Raw genomic sequence first — 22,166 nt, 5'->3', positions numbered from 1 at the left:
CAAGCCAGTAGGTATATGGAACCATTGTGTCAAATTGTGTTATATAAATCTATTTGCCACTGCATGGGAACCCAAAATAGAAAATCGTATTTACATGATCTGCTGTTTAGATTATCTGGGGCTAACAAGTGTTGGCTATGGCTTTCTAAATAAAACAGTCTGCCCTCAAGAGTAAGACATAGGTTCATCTTACTCTTTGTGACCCTGAGCAAGCCACTTCCTGTCTATAGGCCTCATTTTCTTCATCTGTCATGTGAAGGGGTTAGACTCCAAAACTCTGGTCCCTTCCAGCTCTAGAATTCTATGAAGAGTCATCCTTTCAGGTTTTGCCTGTTGAATTCCAGTGCAATCATTAAAGTATAGCCCAAATGTCACCTCCATGAAACCAGTTTTGATATCATGGCTGGTAATGACTTTACACTTGGCTCTTACATTGTACTATGTTGTCTTCCCAATGCATGTGGTATTGGACATTATAATAATAATATATTATTATATTATTTTATATATCAATTATTATACAATTATCTGTGTATATATTTTATCTACATACTAGATTATAAATTACACAGATCCAAAGACTGTATTGTGTATCACCTAAACTTTATACCTTTCTCTTCATTTACCTTAGTCTTTTTCCATGCTTACTAATACTTATAGGAACTATAATTTCTTTGGTATTGACTTTTCCATTAATAGAGGAAGCAAGCCCTTAATAACTTTATAGTATTTGAGAGTTGCTGTGGTAGAAAATCCTTCACCCTTTGCCCAACCTTGTGACGAACTTCTTTGAACCTTTCTAGGCTAATATAAGGATAAAAAAGCATGCAATCTATGACTATACCCCTAACTACTTTGTACAAAATAGACACTTAAATTAATGTTAGTTGAATCAATGAGAACAAATCCTATATTGGGAGGGGGAGCTTAATTTCACTGAAGGCCAATGACCCACAAAAAATAATCAAGTCAAAGGTTATATGAGTAAACATTTTTAAAAGAAAATATGAGCTAGAAAAATATTCCATTATTCTGTTTTTTTAAAACAGGGAACATGATGTATCAAATAAATGAAATATATAATTTCAGAAGTTCAATGAAGCTTGTAAAGGGTTAGTACACCAATTTTATAGGATGAACAGACAGCTTATAAGGAAAAGGAGAATGGCTAATTTGTAAAATTGATTTATAGACACCTATATGACATATGTGGGAACAAATCTCACTGAGTTCGTGGAATGTGGACAGAGGAAAGGACAATGTGGCCAAAGGATCTCCACTTCTGAAGTGAATCCTTTTGAGGCAATATCATATTAGCTCATGAAAAGAGAGAGAGAATTTATTAGAATTCATAAATTCGAGTTTCCTACAGCTATAAATAAAAGTATTACTACTAGGCTAGTTTCTAAAGCAGGCCATCCAATTATATCAATAATGACTTCAATACTAAAAATAGCTACCACTTAAAGATGTTTAAAATCTTATCTTTAAATTAATTTCTCAGGAAGGCATCAGTCTATGATTAAAGGATGCTGTCACTTTGCCCTCTTCTTAAACAGATCTTGCCAGTAGTTAATACCCGAGGATGTATGGAAGGTTTAAATTTAAGAATTTAATGCTCAAAGGAATTAATTTCTTTTATAAATTTACATTTATCAGGATCCAAACTATAATTATAACAGTTTGAATCTATTGCTCTCTTTAATGATCACAAGCCAATATTTATTTAGTGTCTCTTATGTACAAGGCTCTGTGGGGGACATAAAGATATATGTCAGACAAAAGGGTAGCAACACAAGGAAGTATATGATATCGAAAGGGTGGTACTGGCAAGTGCTCTACAAGTTGAGAAGAAGGGAAGATCGTTTCTAATAGTTCTTCTCAAGGAAGGATTAATGGAAGAGATGCGATTTGAAATGAACTTTAGCAGTAGATAGAATTTGAATCAGCAGAATGCTATCTAAACATGAATACAGGAAAACCCAAGAACTATTCCAAGAGGATGGTTGTTGGGATGGAGGGTAGATATAGCACTATATGATAGGCACAGTCTGAAAGGTAGATTGGAAGGAAGGTAGACTGAATGGCATTGAATGCTAGATTAAAGACTTTGGATCCTATTGTATATAGTCCAGGGTTTCTTAACCTGGCCATCAATAACTTGCTTTTAAAAGATTTAGATAACTATTTAAGTATAATTGAGCTTCCTTGTAACACTATGCATTTTATTTTATGAATTTAAAATGTTATTTTGATAAGGGGACCCTAGATATCACTAGACAGTTGCCAAAGTGAACAACACACAAAAGTTCAAGAATCTTTGCTCAATGAGTCCATGGGAAATCTTTGAAGTTTTTTGAGCAGGTGGCATTATTTATGTAAAGAGTATTTTGTAAGTAAGATTAATTTGGCAGGGCAGATTGGTGAGAGCAGAGTGTGTAAGCTAAAAGTTTGGTTAGGAGTCTACTTAAATAATCTAGACATGAGGGTAATAAGGGCTTGAATGATGGTGTTAGCAATGGGCACAGAAAATATTGGGTAGATTCTAGAGATGTTTTAAAGGAAAATATAATGATTTGTTGCATGTAAAAGGCAAGAGGGAAGGAAATAAGGTGACAAGACAATTCCATTCTGGGTAAGGGGAAGAAAAATGGTTTTGGTTATTTCAGTTTTAGGCATGCTGTTTTTGAGTAGGATATCCAAGGGAAAATGACCAGAAAACAGTTAGAAACATGAAAATGAAACTTGTGGGAGAAGCCATGATTGGAGTTTCCAGAGTGGAATTTTTTAAAGTAGAGATGGTAGTTGAAACCATAGTAGCTACAATCCTTAATACATAAAGAATATGTAGAAAAACCTATCAAGGACAGAGTCTTGAGAAATTCACACATTTTGCTGAATGGGTGGAGAGAGATGAGGTGACCAACCAAAGAACCTATGATAAATTTCTCATTGTTAAGTTTCCTCCATCCATTAGGAGAGGTATAACACAGCAGTGGCAGCATCAGTTTGGAATTGGTATCTGGAACTAGAAACAATGGAACACCTGAAACTGAATTTAAAGGGAAAAAATTCAAACTGGATACTGGAGATGACTTGATGTGGCCTGGTGGCAAAGATCTAATAATATTCTGGAGACTATGACAGAATCAAGATAGAAAATGAGTCCCAGTTAGATAAAACCTGGATAGACTTACATGAGCTGGTGCAAAGTGAAATATACTGTATACAAAGTCACAACAATATTGTAAGATGGTCAGCTGTGAATGACTTAATTATTTTCAGCAATAAGATGATCCAAGACAGTTCAGAAGGATTTATGAAAAATGCAATCCATCTCCAGAGAAAGAACTGATGATGTTTGAACACAGATTGAAGCATATTTTTTTTACTTCCTTTTTCTAAAGTATTTTTTGTCTGACTCTTGTGGAAATGTTTTGTATGACTACACATGTATAACATATTGAATTGCTTGTGTTCTTAAGGGAGGGTGGGGAGGGATGGAGGAAGAGAATTTGGAATAGAGTTTTGGGGTTTTTGACTTGCCCAGGGTCACACAGCTAGTAAGTGTCAAGGGTCTGAGGCCAGATTTGAACTCAGGTACTCCTGAATCCAGGGCCAGTGCTCTATCCACTGAGCCACCTAGCTGCCCCTTGGAATACAATTTTTAAAAATAGATGTTAAAATTATTTTTTACATGTAATTTGGGGAAAATAAAATTCTAATAAAAAAAACACATAAGGGAAACAAGTCACTTAACCCTCATTGCCCTGCAAAAAAACCAACCAAACAAACAAACAAAAAAACCCACATAGAAAACCAGTGGAAATAAAGTTTGAAAAATACAAGTAAAAAAAGAATTTTTTTAAAAAACAAAGAAAATGAGCTCCATAGGCAGAAACAATTGGCTTAATCTAATAAGTAAAATGAATTAGGATAGGGAATAAACACAAAGTTTTCCCCACAAAATCCTCCTCTATTGCCCCATTGTGGCATGGAGATGCCTTTGTATTCCTGAATGCTATATCAGTGAAGCATATACTCTGGCAGAAAAAACTTCAAGTACAGTCTTAGGAAAAGACCCATTCTGCTGTGTGAGGGATAGATAACAGAGCTAGTTAAGTACATCACCAGTAGATTGGCCACTAGGTGATATATTATCTGACCTTGCCATCCATCAAACAGAAAAGCTGAAATGTGGCCTTCAGCTCTATGTAGCCTCCTTCTGATTCAGCAGTGATTATGACAAGATGGCAGAAAAGAAGGGAAGAGGATGCCACGTACTGCAACTTTTAGAATGTCTATAAACATTAACATCAGGTGCTCTCAATATCGGAGCTTTTCCCAAATGACCAATGCAATGGCATACTGCTGGCAGAAGTAAAACCACCCTCAATGTTGTTTGAAGAACGGAAGACTTATATGAGATGTTATAGTTTTTTTTTGGTATTTGAATCAAGCGGAAAAGGGTTAGGTTTGTCCTGTTTGGTCACAAAGGGAGGAACCAGGAACAATGATTGGGAGTTGCAAGGATAAACATTTAGTCTTTATAAAAGGAAAAAATTCCTAAGAATTAGAGCTATCGCAAAGTGGAATGAGCTGCTTTGGGAAGTCATTTTGAGGTCTGTGAGCACAGATGATCACTCGTTGGGTATCCCGCAATGTGATTCTTTTTCTTGGATATGCATTGGACTAGATGGTTGCCAAGGTCCAATTCTAGAAATCTGTGATATTCTTATAATGAATGAAGCCAAAAGACAAAAGGAGGCTTCAAATAAATGGAAAGATGGGTCTTTCAGGAGAGTCAAACAAAGGAATAGGAGCAACTTCTTTCATTCTTCCATTCCAGAAGCACTATTTCATGGGACATTTGGTTATCTCACCTGGAAATGTTACACAGTTCACATAAGCAAAAAAAAAAGCATGAAATTAATTAGAGCTTCTGCATCAACAGCTATTGTTCTCTATCTTCTGATAGAGAACTCTCCATTCACCCAAACAAATCCAAAATATGGTGGAGGCAGATTAGTGTAGTGCAAGGAACACTTGCTTTGGAGTCAGAAGACCCAGGTTCAAATCCTGACTCCGCTACTTACTACTTGTGTCTTTTTGGGGTAAGTTAGTTAAGCCTTAGTTTCTTCATTTGTGAATAAGTTGGACTAGAAAAGCTCTAAATCTATTATTCTTTGCCCTTTGAAATTCCTGTAATCTCTAAATCTGTAATCTTAAAATATACCTTGATACTGGGAAACTTTGTTGAGTGGTGTAAAGTTGCTGTCCATTCGGTGGCTAAAATTCTAGCTAGACTGCCTAAAAATCTAATGAGTGGTCACCATAAATTATAAGCTTTAGCAGGAGTTTAGACTTTTAAGTATTTATTCAGGAGCATAAGAATTTGGTGAGGAGAGAGAGAGGCGCCAAGATTCCTTCATCTGTCTATGTATCTCAGGGAGTCAGCATCTCAGCTCCACTCAAACCGAGGTCCCGGGCAAAAGCAAGTTCACTCACTCCTTTCTCCTCCCAGAAACCTCCTCTCCAACAGGAAACAGGGCCGTATACACACACACACACACACACACACACACACACACACACACACACACACACCTCCAAGCTAATTGACTGGTAGCTCTGATTGACAAGTCCCACAGGTGGTTCTATAGATGTAACTTCTGGATGCTAAAGTCACATGGTCTCTAAATCACATGCTTTCTCCTCATGGCAGAGCTTCCCTTCTCTCCAGTAAGGGGTGCAATTCCAATTCTCACAGTAGGTACAGGGAAGAATGAAGGAGAATGTTGGAAAATATGTCTCAGGTTTGAAAATGAAAGAGGTTTTTTTGAAAAAGTTTGTAGACTATTAAAATGTCTCATAATGTTCTTTTCCCTGAAGGCAGCTGGAAGGTTCTGAATAGGGTTAGTTCCAAACAATTTTACAACAAGCTGAAATGGATTATATCTGAACAGAAGGAAAATATTGGTTACCTGTGTGGACATTAAATCAGTACAAGCTATTTGCATGGTCAGACCCTTGACAAAGTTCAGAGTAAAATTCAAATTAGAAGAAAAAAATAAAGAAGAAAATGACTAGAATGATTATATAGCTGCAACATAACCTATTGAGCCATTGATTCTGAAAACTGGGCAATGAAAAGAGACAAAGTTATTGACTTTGATTATCAATAATATTTCCTACAAAGCAATCACTAAAAAGATGGCCAAAAGAATCCAGCAAATGTGTGGTTTCCTTATCAAACAGAGAGAGAAAGAGATGACGAGCAAGGACAAACACCAAAGGTTTAGAATTTAAACTTATTTGTAAAGCACCATGGAGAGGGAATAGATTATAAACAGTGAAAAGCAGTGGAAGACAAGTCTAAAAAACGAAACCCAAATGAGCCGCCTCTTCCTTCCAAGGATCATTCATAGATGAAACTGGCAGAACAACAATTAGATATTGAGTGGAAGTAATACATCAATGTTTCTTCCACAAAGAAAATAAGAACAAAAGAATATTCAGCCTTTCTCAAATGATTCTTTATAGTGGACCACATCTTCATAGTGATTCAACTAATTACAAAGTACAGAGAATCTAAGATCTGGTTGTATTTACTCTTTGTTGAACACACACACACACACACACACACACACACACACACACACACACACACACACACACACCCTATTTTGTTTCATAGAGGAAAATGTAGCCTTAAAGACTCTCCTGCAGCATAGTGTTTCTCATTCACATGTTAAACACATATAGATTCTTTCACAAAATTAACCACTATAATCGTCAAAGAAGGCAAAGACAAAGGCTTGCCAACGGCGTTTATCCCTGTCATGGAGGTGTGGTGGGCAGGGTCCAGATGAAAGAGGGATCCCTAATAGTCAGGGAGGTCCTTGAGATGCTGCTGTTTGTAGATCAGGATATTGGGCTAAATACACCAAGCTCGAGAACATCACAAGGCTTCCTTAGTGAGACTAGTGATTATTTAAAAGAGATCAGCTCAGCAGTCCATTTAAGAAAAACTTGATGGTTGAAAAATGCCTGTTGTCCAGATCATAACAATGGGGTTACTCATTTGACAGGTGGATGGCTACCCCAAATGCACTAATAAATCAGCACATATATTTGGAATAATAATAACTAACATATAGTGCCTTAAGGTTTGCAGAGTGCTTCATAGATACTGTCTTATAGGATCCTCCCAACAACTACATCAAGTATATGTTATTATCATCCCCATTTTACATATGAGGAAACTGAGGCTGAGAAATGTTCAATGACAAGAAGTGTTTGAGACAAGATTGGTACTTGGGACCACCTGACTCCAAGAATAGTACACTAGTACACTATGACATGCCGGACATGTCGGACAATGAGTAGGGGCTCAGAAATTAAAAGGAAATGTGGTACTTTACAACAAAAGTAGATTGTATTTAGGAAATTTACAGTACTTTTCCCCATTTTTTGTCTTTTAAAAATTATTTACTTTTTGTTACATTTTGAGTTCTAAACTGTTTCCCATTTCCCCTCCCAACCCTGTACTGGAGAAGGCCAATGTTTGACACATATACACAAGGAACCATACAATACATGCTCCTATGTATCATTTCTTTCTCTGGAGGTAGATAGTATCTTCTTTCATAGGTCCTTTGTAGCTGATTGGAATATTCGTATTACTCAGAATAGTTTAGTTACTCTTCAAACAATATTGTTGTTACTGTATACAGTATTCTCTTGGTTCTACTCATTTCTCTCTACAAGCCTTTCCATCATTTTTTTTGGGGGGGGGCAGGACAATGAGGATTAAGTGACTTGCCCAAGGTCACACAGCTAGTAAGTGTCAGGTTCTCCTGAATCCAGGGCTGGTGCTTTATCCACTTCACCACATAGCTGCCCCCTCCACCATTTCTTATGGCACAGTATGCTAATGCAGATTTAGAGGTCAGAAGACAGGATTGTAGTGTCCACAGAAAAGAATATTAGTGGCCTCCCTGTGCTCTTCACTTGTCAGACCACATTTGAAAAGCTGTCATCATAAGAGGGACACCAGCAAACCAAAGCATGTGCAGAAGAGAAAGACCAGGAGGCACAAGGACTTGAAATCCTGACTTCTAAGGAATGGCAGAATGAACTGTAGCTATTTAACAGGGGGCAGACAGGGTGGTTGGTATTACAGCTGTCTTCAAGAAGTCAGCATGATGTCTTGGTAAACCTCATGACCCAGGAGTCAGGGCATCTGGTTTTTAGTTTTTAGTCTCAGCTTTATCACCCATTGGCTACTGAAAATGAGGGTGATGGATTTCAAAGGACTTTAAACTTTTTCTGTGTAGCTCAGGAGGTGGTGGAACTGGTGGAAATTAAAAGGGGAAAGATTTTGACTTAATATAAGAAAGACCTTTTGAACAAGTAGAGATCTCTATACATTGGAAGCAGCTAGAAGGAGCAGTGGATGGAATCAGAAAGATCTGAGTTCAAATCCGACCTCAGACACTCACTAGCTGAGTGACCCTAGGCAAGTCAAGTAACCCTGTTTGCCTCAGTTTCCTCATCTATAAAATGAGCTGGAGAAGGAAATGGCAAACCATTCCAGTGTCTTTGCAAAGCAAACCTCAAAAAGGATCAGGAAGAGTCAGACATGACTGAAAATGAGTGAACAACATAAAGTACTTTGCAAATATTGATGTGTTCTACAAATATGAGCTATCATTATTCTTTGTAATGATAGAGCTTGATAACTTGAAGCAGAGATTGGCCACCTTTCCAGGATTTGTAGAGGGGCTTTTTGTTTTGGAGGCTGAACTACCTGGCCTAAAAGGTTCAGATCCTTTTACAACTCTAAGACTCTATACCTCCATTATTATTTTATTAATTTATTACACTAAATTGTTGTTTTTTTTTTTAGTGAGGCAATTGGGGTTAAGTGACTTGCCCAAGGTCACACAGCTAGTTAAGTGTTAAGTGTCTGAGGCCGGATTTGAACTCAGGTACTCCTGAATCCAGGGCCGGTGCTCTATCCACTGAGCCACCTAGCCGCCCCAAATTGTTGTATTCTTAAAAGACAAATTTCATTTGGACAATTTTGCACTTAGCATAATACAGTGATGAACTATAACACCTACATCCAGTTATATCTAAAATTGAAGGTAGAGTCAATAATTGACACTGTACCTTTTACAGTGTCAAAATTTGGCCATGTGGCCCCAATTTTCTACAATGTTGAGGGCAGGTAGAATAATTAAAGTTGGATGATCTAAACCTTATTGAATTTAGTTCAATGCCTTGCCTCAACTATCCATATAAGAAAACCTTTCAGATACCAAATTTCATCCAGACATTTACAGATTTAAAATTTCCCTTTCTTTTTATTTGAGAAATTGAAGATTTTCTGTTGGTGATGGGTTTGTACATATAAACTACCACATTTTCCTTTCACCACAAATCATGGTTAAGGTAATAATTATTGTAATGGGAAGAGCATCAGACTAAGAGATCCACGTCTTATTCTAGTTCAGTCACTAAACCGCTCTGTGGCCTAGGGTAAACCTCCTTATTTCTTTTGGCCTTAGTGTCTCCATCCATAAAATGAGAATTCTACCCCATCCCCTCCCTGCCTCACAGAGTGATTGTGAGACCAAACACTCTTTCCGGATGTCCATGACAATGACGGCATCATGACAATTGATGGTGAGGAGGAACAGAGTAAGGGGATGCAAATATGTGGTAGCAATTTAGTTATTCAGGTCAAGAAGTGAGGAAAGCATGCTGAGAACACGTGTATCCAGGCCACGCTGAACCTGTTGGAAGAAGGGAAGCTGCAAGAACCAATTCAACAGGGAAAGCAGCATCAAGAAATCTGTGGGAGCTTGTCTTTCCAAAACCATAAACACCTTCCTTCTGGCTTCAGCTGTCATCTGCCAATGGGAGCACTGAAAGGGGAAAATGACCGGGAAAAGCGAAAACACTGGCAGGCTGATGGAAGGGAATAACCAAAAAGGCAGAGTCTACTTTTCATTAGAGTTTCAAGGGGAAAAGAGGAACAAGGCGGGGCGGGGCGGGGGGGGGGGAGGCGGAGAATAAATAGTCTTATTCAGTCACTGTGAGAGAAATCAGACTCTTTTCAATTTTTTTTTCCAGGGCAATGAGGATTAAGTGACTTGCCCAGGGTCACACAGCTAGTAAGTGTCTGAGGCTGGATTTGAACTCAGGTCTTCCTGAATCCAGGGCTGATGCTTTATCCACTGAGCCACCTAACTGCCCCAAAATCAGACTCTTAAAAGAGGATTCGTTGTAATTCTTCACTTCATGAAAAGATGAAAAAAAGACGCCTTGCAAGGGATTGAACTGAGATATGGTCATTCAGCTTCATGGAAGTAAGGAGGGCTATGTAAAATTCAGATAAAAGGCAGTTTGAATTTATTTCATAGAACTGTGGACTATTAGAACCAATTGGAACCTCAGAAATTATCTAGTCCATTCCCTTTCCCCCTTTTTATAGCTGAAAAAGCTGAGGCCCAGAGTGGTTAAGTGATTTTCCAATATCACGCTGTTGGAAGAACTGTGGTGATTCTCCTTCAGGTTACTGTTCTCCTCAGGTTGTGAAGGAATGAAATGATGGATACAGGAAATATTATGACGGATAAAGTGATAGTATAAGGCAGTAACACTTTCAGTAGATGTAGCAGACAGCTTGGGAGTTTGGAATGGAACAAAGAATTGTAAAATACAATTGTAGCAGTAAGGGGGAAATGAGGATAACTAGCTTCTAAGTACTTTTTAGTTATAGAATGGTATAGGAAAGATGTGAAGACATGCCTTATATATTAATGTAACTAAAGAAATCAATTGACTAATATATGGCCAGAAAACATGTTCTTCTACACAAAACAAGGATACAGCAGTGCTAGGGCTAGGTGCACTATTTGGAGAAGAAAACTGTGTGTACCTCTCAAGGATCTAATAAAGAGCACACTTGGATCAGCTTCTAGAACTCAGGAATAAAAGGACAACTGAAAACATATTAAATGGTAACATGAAAATGGGGAAGAGACACTGTAAGAGGAGCAAGAGTTTCAGAAAAAAAAATAGCGGCAGCTTGGTATCTGAAGACGAATGCAAATCCCAACTTATACACCTACTAACTATAGAAAAAGAATGAGGACAAAGCAAAGAAGTTACATGGAATGTTTACACAACAACTTTTTGACTAAAGCTAGAATAAAGTTTGGACAGTAGAGAAAAACACCTTCATAAAAGGATTCTAGGGAGGGGATGTAGCAAGTAACCAGCATCTAAAACTCCATGAAAGAATAGTGACAGTATTTTGGAAAGTTAATTCAATGCCAAATATTATAAGAATACCAGCCAAAGATCCAGAAATTCTGTCTGATACCCTAATATTTGGCCTTATACTGATCTTGTGGAAAAGGATCTGTCTGGCTATCAGTATTTTTTAAAAGATTCAGCCTTTTGGTATGGAAGTTAAGAAGTGGAGACAGAATAGACAAGAAATAACAAAAGCAAAGCAAAGAAAAAGTCAAGATCAGAAGCAGCTTGAGAAACATCAGGATCTATAGAAACACATTCGAAACACCAGTGGATCTGATACATAGCAGACACTAAGAATAGAGATAAAAATCAGTTACAGGGGCAGCTAGGTGGTACAGTGGATAGAGCACTGGCCCTGGATTCAGGAGGACTTGAGTTCAAATACAGCCTCAGACACTTGACTCTTACTAGCTGTATGACCCCAGGCAAGTCACTTAACCCCAATTGCCTCACCAAAAAAAAAATCAGTTACAGACACAGAAGAAAGAGCAACTTGGCGATCTAGGAAACAGAAATAACTGCATACACCTCAGGAGCCTTGGATGGCACAGACTTAGGATACCTCTACTCAGGATGTATAAATATATGGGTAGTATGCATGTAGGGGATGGGGAGAATGGAAAAACTCAGTATATACTACAGTAGCCTTGGAAGGCAGTCTTAGGACACATTTGTGTGAGAGTGATGAAAAACGCAAAAACCCCCCACATAAAATAGCCCCTAAAACTGTTGAAGTGGCAAAGTTTAATCCTTATTCCCCAAATTTCCTTGTCTAGAACAGTTCATTTCCCCCAAATTCTGGATAATCAACATTTACTATAATTTGATTAGGAAATTAAGAACAATAGAGTCATTCATACCTTGATCCTCTCTCTTTAATGAAACTTTTGCTAGAGGCAGTAGTAGTTTGACCAGTAGATTCTGACTTTTCATCTGTAGGAGAGCCTACAGCACTAAAATGAGATAGATATATTTTGTTATTACAGAAAAGCACAGCCAGTTTCAATTCATATATATCCATTTCAATTCACACATGTATAAATTTATATATATAATATACATTTCAATTAATATATATACTCATTGACATCAAACAAGGTGTTAAAACAGGGAGATGTATGTTCACCAAAGGTGTTTGCCAGTGTCATAGAAGATGTCCTGCAACAAATTTCTGATAAATACATAGAAAAAAAAGTTCAGAAAAGAGTACGGAAGCAAGACAATAGTTATTACCTTATTAAAATTAGTGAATAAAGAGACTATAAATAACAAAGACTTATGATTACATGGACAGTAACATACAATCACAGTTTCCCATTTGTTTTTGGTTATGTATTTGTTAATAGAGGTTGAATAAAATTTATTTTTAAGAAGATGTCTCTCTTAAAATCCAAACAAAAAGGTAATTTTCTACTGATGGCAAGGTTCTCTAAAATACTTGTATTGGTACATGATAGATATCTTACTGAATGTATTACACTACAAAGTCTCCTCAGCAAAATCCATGACAAAGCAGAGATTGGTCAAACCATCCACTGGAAAAACAAAGTGGATGAAAAACATGTTACTTATGCTTTGAAATGCAGTTGCACTACAAGACTGCTAAAATACTTTGCATATGTTATGTATATATGTGTATACATATCTGTGTGTATAGACATAATCTATCCATCTATCCTCTCTCTCTCTCTCTCTCTCTCTCTCTCTCTCTCTCTCTCTCTCTCTCTCTCTCTCTCTCTCTCCCTCCCTCTCTCTCTCTCCCTCTCCCTCTCCCTCTCTCTCTCATACAAGCACTATCAAATGGATGATGGGTTTGGAATGAATAAGAAAATGTACTGGCTTTACTGCTTTTAAAAAACTGATCAGTGATTTCAAGAATTTACACTGATTCTGACTGCAACAGTGCGTCTATTTAATACAAATAAAATTCCAATGATAACTTGTATGTAAGAAGTGATGTAAAATATTATTGAGGAGAAATATGACCAGAAAAGGACATAGACCAGCCATATAATGAGAATGAGAGACAGCAGACAAACAAGCCCATGGACAAGAAGATGGACACCCTAGAACAAATAAATCAGAACCAGAACAACGTCTCCAAAACATTGGGTTTTGTGGAGAACTTCTGAGAAAACATGGATGAGAATAGCCCCAGGTTAGAAAGCATGGTGCAGTTGTGATTAGAATTGGTTAAGGTGAATTGGAATTGGTGAATTCATTTCCAAACAGATGAAATCATGAATCCCTCATAATGTCAACTTTGAGATCAAGCATCATGCAGAGTAGAAGTGGAAGATTATCAAAATATAGATTATTTTAGTAAATTTTGTACTCCAGAATGTAGAGGGAAAACACTGGAATACAAAATGCTTCTTCCTACCTGGATTTCCCTTTTCTGTGTGAAGAAGAAGATCGTCCAGAAACAGAGTCTGACAATTTATCTTCTGTAGCAGAGTAAGGTGGAGAACTGAAATTTCACACATTTAAAATTATACACAAATGAGGTCATTTATTTGACAATACTGGCTTTGGCACCATGAAACATGCAAAAGTTTCTTCAAAGAGGAAAGAAAGCCCTTTTGCTTATGCTCATGTGTTAATACAATTTTATGAGGCTTCGCAAGAGCAAGGATGAAACATGAAACAAATGTGAAAGACCCTAGTACCTAGCCATGTTGGAATTTTTGAGAAAAAGAAAAGATTCAATTAAAATTAGAGATGACGTTCTTAAAATTTTTCCTAAGGCCTCAGACTTCGGTTGTATTCTAGAATGTGATTTTGGAGCTCTGCAGATATGATTATTAATGACTATAATGATAGAAAGTTATTCAATTTCAATCTAATAGAAAGTAAATGAGATTATTCTCCTAGAGGTGTTCCAGGATGGTGTTTTCTACTAGTGTTCTTCTTGATATTAATACAGTTTTTTTAAAAAAGCCACCTCCAAATCTATTGCCTAATGTGTTGCTTGGATGTCTCAGTTTTTAGAACTATTAATTGAATGAATGATTAAATTCTAATTTCCTTAAGAAATGAAGATAATTAAACTCTTAAGTTTCCTTGTAATTTTCAAGTTAGCATAATAATAATGATGAACAATAAGTTATTTTAATAATAGTTAATAATAATAACTCACATTTTAAAGAGATCTTTGTGATTATAATCAATATGACAATGCTATCAGCCACAATTACTAACAAATCCACAGTAAGTTTTAAAAATCATTGCACCTACAGAAATTTGCCCCAAAGAATTTGAATTGACCAAATGTTGTCTCCTTTTTAACCATTTACGCCTTGGTTTACTGCTCCAGCCACCTGTAGGATAAGAGCATACCAGCACCTATAAAAACACATTTAGAATTCATTGATAAAGAAATTCCCTTTAAAACTAACTGATACAAGTTTGGAAATGAAGTGACATGTGCACTGCATTTCTTACATTCCCATTGCCTTATTTCCTCTATGTAATAAATTCAGTCCCTATTCATTTTCTTGGATGTGCTAACAAATGAACTTGGCAAATCTCTCCATTGGGAGTCAGGGTCGTAAAACTATGACTTTTCCATCAGAAAACCTTAGCTCTGGAAGAAACAAAAGTATCAGAAAAAGTTGGTTTCCCCCAATCATTAGCCTATATGAGAAATCCCATTTATATGTTCATGATGGATGAAAAACCAAACCAGAACAATTCTTCGACTCTAACAGTAACTCACGCAGAAGAAGGTTTGCTATTAATTAAGATTATTGCACGCCGATCATTTGGCTCTTGTAAAGCAAATTCCTTCAGAGTTAGAAGTTTTGTGCCAGGGATTATCTGCAAAATAAGTCAAAGATGATACATTATAGATATCATTTAAAAAAGCATAAATACCTAGAGAAAAATGTTTTTAAATGAAATCTTTAGTTCAATGGTAAAATTCCTCAAAAGATTATAATGGGCTAAAATGAAGAGCTATGGTAATTTTTTTTTACAAGAAATGTAATTAAGCATTTTATTTTTATTTTACTTTTTGTGGGACAATGAGGGTTAAGTGACTTGCCCACGGTCACACAGCTGGTTAAGTGTCAAGTATCCGAGGTCGGATTTGAACTCGGGTCCTCCTGAATCCAGGGCCAGTGCTTTATCCACTATGCCACCTAGGTGCCCTGATTTTATAAAACAACCAAGGAAGATGACAGAGTTTGTTTTAAAGAAAGTAGATAAGCACTCAGGCTGGGCATTTAGGCTTTAATCTTCCTGGAGAGATTGTACTGATCAAATGTTTTCCTGATAGAAGGCCTTATAAGATCCTCACCTTATCAAAGATTAAGTATGGTGCTATATATCTCATTTTTATTTCCTTAAGTATTTTAAAAGAAATCTGTTACAGGTATCTGATTAGCATAAAATAGCAAACACATAGACTTCAGGAACAAGCTTATATTTTTTAAATTTAATCTTTGGGAAATAAAGATTTAATTGTTATCTGCCTCAAGTTTTTAGATGGATCTGTGAAACCATTAATAGGGATTTTGCCTACTATCATGCAGATTGCAGCCTATATTTCCTGCCATCCAACATCTTTCTTCCTATGTTATCCATAAGTTGGGGGAGAAAGAAGAGGAGGAGTTGTCCAATGTCTCAAGAGCCTTCTTTATTTTCTCTTTACCTCGTGAAGATACTAGTGGAACACATGGGTTATCCAGAAGTTATTCCTCACTCTCATAATATAATCAGCCCATCATTTTTTTAACCATACATTTTATAATCCATGTCCTGAAGTCCATTAGTATGGGTCTCTCTCTTTATTTTTTATTTTTTGCAGGGCAACGGGGGTTAAGTGACTTGCTCAGGATCACACAGCTAGTAAGTGTCAAGTGTCAGAAGCCGGATTTGAACTCAGGTCCTCCTGAATCCAGGGCTGGTGCTTTATCCGGTCTCTCTCTTTATTGGTAGAGATGAAGGTCCTGCCCTGCATAAGGGCTGGAAAGAGTTGGTGAGAGGCAAGAGTCCCCTTCAAGTCCCCTTAGAGAATTCATCAAGCCTGGAGTCTTTTTCTTGACCTTTCAAATTTTGAGTTGCTTCATACACTCTTGGTTTCCAGCTTTGAGATAGGAAGTGGAAGAGGCCAACTGCACTTCAGGTTGCTGAAGGAAAAGACCCTGGGAAGACATGAGAGTAGCGGGCAGACTCCATCGTGCCTCTATATTCATCTTGCCACTCTAGAGACTTCAGGGAGTTTTCCCCTTGGGTGAGATCAGGGGCCCTCTCCCTTCATTGAGCTGAATTGCCTTACTCCCAGTGGGAGAGCTCTTTTACTCTGTATTGCATGATCTATATTCTCCTATGAATGTTGCTGTTGTTTAGCTATTCAGTTGTGTTCAACTCTTAGTGACCCCGTAGACCATATCATGCCACTTCTGTCCATGGGGCTTTCTTGGCAAAGATATTGGAGTGGTTTGCCATTTCCTTCTCCAGTGGATTGAGGCAAATGGGTTAAGTGACTTGCCCAGGGTCATACAGCTTGATTTGAACTCAGATCTTCCTGACTCCAGACCCAGCTCCCTATCCACAGAGGCTCCTAACTGCCTGCACTATGTATACCTTCTCTGATTTCTCTTTTCCTGTCTTTTGGATAAATGGGTGTCTTGGTTAAGTGCTAGTACCTGGTGGGAAAGGGGCCAGGCCCCAAGACCAAATATAGAGCTTGAAGTCCTGATTACCCCCCAAAATGAGACACAGTGATCAGAAGTTAGATTGAACCTGATCATATCCCCTAGACTAGTGACATTTAAGGGAGCAGAAAGGCATAGTTCTAGCCTGGCGGGGGTGCAGGGGAGAAATATGAGCGGTATCTGTGCCACCTGTCTTTGAGTTCTATGAAGTCAGTCTCCTGTGTTTGCTCTGTCATCTACCTCCTGCTCACAGGCCCCTTGTTCCCTTCCTCTGCACTCTGATATTTTGTGATGTCACCAATGGAGGGAATTCTCATGCCTGAAATACTCTCCTTCCTTATCTCTCTGCTTCCTGCCTTCTCTGGCTCCTTCTTTCAGAGAGGGTCCCTTCCCAAGCCTCCTTAATCTTAAGGAAGAGCCTTCCTTAAGGTTCCCCATTGACACTACAGTTATCCCCTCCACATTGCAACCTGGAAAATGGATAGAAAATTTTTGGCCCTCCCTGTGTAGCGGAGAAGGAGTCTGAATTATTATGGTATTGAAAGAGGCCATAAGTTGATATCATATAATACTATACATTCTATTTTATGCATGTCTGAGTTTCTATACTTTTTCTATGCTGTCTGATGGCCTTTGCATGTCATCTATGGCTTCCACAGAACTTCCCCCAAATTCCCATTTAATTTCTTATGCGGACCCTCAATATATCAAAACTGCAGTGGGGAAAGTCATGATGTGAAAGGGATAAATGTGCCCCCCATTTATTCTGACCGTCTTGTTTGTTCATACACATTTGCATGCTGTCTTCTCCTGCTAGACTGCGAGCTCCTTGAGAGCAGGGACTGGTTTTTACTTCCTTTTCTTTATCTTGGTCATGCTTAGTACAATGTTTGGCACATAGTAGGCACTTGATCCGTACTAGCTGACTGGGTGTAAGTCAGCAACTGCTCTGCAACTTAAAATCTCAAGAAGGGGTAGACACTGAGAGGTAAAATGATTTGTCCAGGGTTACACAGTTAGTCTGTGTGAGAGGTCAACTGGTCAGCATTTATTACACACCTGCTATGTGCTGCACATTGTGCTTAGTGCTGGAAATACAAAGAAAGGCAAAAAAACCCAGGTTTTTGGGGTGAGGAGCTCATAGTCTAATGGGAAAGCTAAGTAGTACACTGGGTAGAACACTGGGTTTGAAGTCAAGAAGTTCTGAGTTCAAGACGACAGCTAGGTGGCACAGTAGATAAAGCACTGGCCCTGGATTCAGGAGGACCCGAGTTCAAATCTGGCCTCAGACACTTGACACTTACTAGGTGTGTGACAAGTCACTTAACCCTCATTGCCCCACAAAAAAACCGACCTGAGCTCAAATTCAGCCTCAGACTCTAGCTGTTTTTAATGATATCTTCCCCACTTTCAGATAACTTGTGAACCAATCCCTCAATGCCTTCACAGCTGTGTCACCTTCAGCACTGATCTCCCCTACATTCCCTTTGTTTAACTCTAGCAGTTTTTTCTGGCCTCTGTTCTCTGTAGAGTCATTTCTACCTACTCTTATAAGCACTTCTGGGCTATGATATTAGAATCTGAGGACGATGGCTTCTCTTTTCTTAATTATGAAAAGTGCTCATTATAAAAAAATCCCCCAAACTCTGCAGATCTTTTCTACCTTCTATTTTTTGTCCTTTCATTTTCATCCTCAAATGTTTCAGGGTGACCTGCCATACTTTATTTAAACTGGGTTTTTGCCTATTATTGCTTCTTTCTACTTTCTTTATGAGGCAATCCTGCTAATATTCTGCTCATCCTTTTTGGTAAGATTTTTACAAACTCGTTTTTTCCCCTCAGAACACTGATACATCTCCCTCCTTGGCAAGAAAGTCAAGTGTTGGCTGACTATGATGCTTTTTAGCTGATTTTGGTTTGTCTATTTATGGAAATTGATTAGTTCAATTTTTCTGTTTAAGCATGTGTCTGTGCTTCTGTCCATATCCCATATTTTTACATCCTTCACTTGTTTCAAAAGGCCAGAATGCTGGTGCTTTAGTTGCCTGCCATATCGTTTCCAATGTCTTTATCCTTTCATCTAGTTTTGTACTAATATTGATCTTTGTCCTAACAAGATGGTAGTCTGACTGTACACAGACAGTTGATTTAGGAATGACTCACATCAGGAATATATAATTCTCTGTTCAATCAGCTTAATTTTTTGTTACGTTTATCCATTATCTTATTCGCTTTTCAAATAAAGTTTTCTTCTTTTTTAATACAGTCTACAAGTTATGGGCCTCTCTGTTCTTTATTGCTGTTTAATATTTACTAATATATTTTTCACTGTCCCTAACAAATGCCACCTTTGAAGTCACGTATCATATTATATGTCGATTCAATTTGGAGGACCTTATACAGTTCTTCATAGAGTTTTTTAACCTCTTCATGTTCAACAGATATTGATACATAAACTACAGTAATTTTCATAGTGTTCTTTCTGAAAATGTATTTCATGAGCATTGAAATATAAGGTGATTAAATATTCCATAAAATGATGTTTCTTACTTCCTATCAGTACAAAATAAAAACCTACCCTATGAATTCAGTAATTTTCCTATCTCAGGAGAACCTGTGAGCCATCTTTCCACTTAGCTGCAACTTTCTTCTCTCTTCTAGTTTCATTTATGGTGAGAATGTCAAGACTGGTTTGATCCACTTCCTCCAGTGGGCACTCACTGATCATTGGACAATGATCTCATAGTTAGAGCAGCATCAGCTAGTCTTAAAATTGGTGTGATTCTTAGCACCCACACTCTATTCCCTTTTCCAACAATAACACCATCACTGTACAAGTGGAAACAGATGCACAGGACTGAAGGCCTTTTTTACATTTATCTTTGTTTTGAGGGTTGTGTTGGCTAAAAAATTCACCACTGGGTGACCTACCATATTTAGCTAGGCTGATTCTTGAGAAGCAGATACATTATGTTACTGAAATTATATTTAAATTCTATCTAGCGTGGTAAAAACCACAAGAGCTTGGGATCCAACAATATAGCCTTCAAAAACCCATGGTCACTGCCACACCATGACACAACATCAGATATAGGACTTTGTCACCAATTCCTCTCAAAATCAACCAAGTATTTCATATTGTTTATATAGTCTATGGAAAATGTATTTAATTATAAATGTTTTCCACTGTAATTAACTTTTCCTCCAAAAAATCTAACACTGTCTCAGTCTTAATTAGATTTTAAATTAGAAAATGATCACAGGTTCTAATTGAAATTCTTTTTCTAAAGCTGACACTAAATTCTAAAATTAATATTATTTCCAATTTTATCCTTAATCTGCTTTGATAAAATAATATTAGTCTACCCAAAATATGATAAGTGATGAAATTTACATTAAAATTATAAAAGACAGGCTATCATGGCCTGACAAAGTTAAAGATGAGAAGCTGATCTTTATACTTCAGTTTTGTAAAATGTAAAAGTAGGTGATAATTATATAATTGCACTATAATAGTATAATACCAACTTGTAATGTAGCAGCATCATTATTTAAGAAAAAACAATAAAACTAATATATGTTAAAACATGGTACTGACACTTACCCGACCAGCATCATAGAATCCATCCGGAATCATATTGTTAGATGACAAATAGCCAGTTTGGCAGTATTTCAGGGAAAGATTGTTATTAAGCAATCTGTTATAAGCTGCCTCACTAAAATTATTTTTTCGCCTTATTGATAGATTAATTTCTTCAAGGATTTCCAAAGCCCTGTCAATAAAACCAAAAAGCATTATTTGTTCAACATAAATACTCCACCATTAAAGTCAATTATATCCCTATTTAATATCCTAAATGACATTTTTTTTTTTGGAGGGGAAGGGGAATAACCTCTTTCTTGTTCTTTGGACCAGTAGGTGATAAATACTCACAACTTCTCACCCCTACTCCCACTCCTACTAGTTATTTAATTGATCTAGGTAACTCAAGGTGAGGTCATAGCTTTGACTACATGGATCTTTGTTGGCAAGGTGATATCTCTGCTTTTTAGTATGCTGTTCAGATTTGCCATAGCTTTCTTTCCAAGGAGCAAGCATCTTTTAATTTCATGGCCATAGACACCATTTTCAATGATCTTTGAGCCCCAAAATAAAAATGTTACACCACGGAGTGGTTTATGTTAAGCTTCAAGCCAGCTTTAATACTCTTCTCTTTCACCGTCATCAAAAGGCTTCTTAATTCTTCACTTTCTGCCATCAGAATGGTATCATCTGCATTTTTGAGATTGTTGATATTTCTCCCAGCAACCTTAATTCCAGCTTTCGATTTGTCCAGCCTGGCATTTTGCATGATATACTCTGCATATAAGTGAAATAGTTTGTCATACTCCTTTCCCAATCTTAAGCCAATCAGTTGTTCAGGGTTTGGTTCTAATTGTTGCTTCTTGACCTGCATATAGGTTCCTCAGGAGATGAGTAAGACCTATCTGGTACTCCCATCTCTTTGTGGACTTGCCACATTTTGTTTTGATCCACACAGTCAAAAGCTTTAGTGTAGTCAATGAAGGAGAAGCAGATTTTTTCTGGAATTCTTTTGCTTTCTCCATAATCTGGCCAGTATTGGAAATTTGGTCTGTAGTTCTTCTGCCTTTTCAAAGTCCAGCCTACTCTTCTGGTAATTCTTGGTTCACATACTGCTGAAGCCAAGCTTGCAGAACTTCAAGCATAACCATACTGGCATGTGAAATGAGTACGATTGTTGGGTAATTTGAATATTCTTTGGCATCACCCTTCTTTAGGATTGGAACATAAACTGATCTTTTCCAATCCAGTGGCCACTATTGAGTTTTCCAAATTTTGTGGCCTGTTGACTATAGGGTTTTAAATAGCTCATCTGGAATTCCATTACCTCCATTAGCCTATGTTTCCTAAGCCCTACTTGACTTTATTCTCCAGGATGTCTGGCTCTAGATCAGTGATCACATTATTGTGGTTATTGGCAATATATTAAGATCTTTCTTGTTTAGATCTTTTGTGTACTCTTGTCATCACTTCTTAATCTCTTCTGTTTCTATTAGAGTTTCTATGATTTTTGTCTTTTATCATGAACAGTTTTGCATGAAACATTCCTTTAATGTCCCTAATTTTTTTTGAAGAGATCTCTTGTTTTT

General features: G+C 37.3%; 1 protein-coding gene across 2 annotated transcripts in view; it reads right to left on the bottom strand.

Annotated features, from left to right (window-relative positions):
* Nucleotides 1-22,166, bottom strand: part of ARMC3 (armadillo repeat containing 3) — a 134,916-nt gene that overhangs the window by 15,359 nt on the left and 97,391 nt on the right. For both annotated transcript variants that reach the window (XM_043965041.1, XM_043965042.1), the window contains exons 13-16: nt 20,599-20,767; nt 15,053-15,153; nt 13,718-13,804; nt 12,195-12,287 (exon numbers count right to left, since the gene is read on the bottom strand). In XM_043965041.1, the coding sequence (XP_043820976.1) occupies nt 12,195-12,287; nt 13,718-13,804; nt 15,053-15,153; nt 20,599-20,767 (450 nt within the window). The remainder of the gene's footprint in view (nt 1-12,194; nt 12,288-13,717; nt 13,805-15,052; nt 15,154-20,598; nt 20,768-22,166) is intronic.

This window comes from Dromiciops gliroides, chromosome 5 (genome assembly GCF_019393635.1).
Source record: "Dromiciops gliroides isolate mDroGli1 chromosome 5, mDroGli1.pri, whole genome shotgun sequence".
Lineage (NCBI taxonomy): Eukaryota > Metazoa > Chordata > Mammalia > Microbiotheria > Microbiotheriidae > Dromiciops > Dromiciops gliroides.
This window is presented reverse-complemented; position numbering and strand designations above follow the sequence as displayed.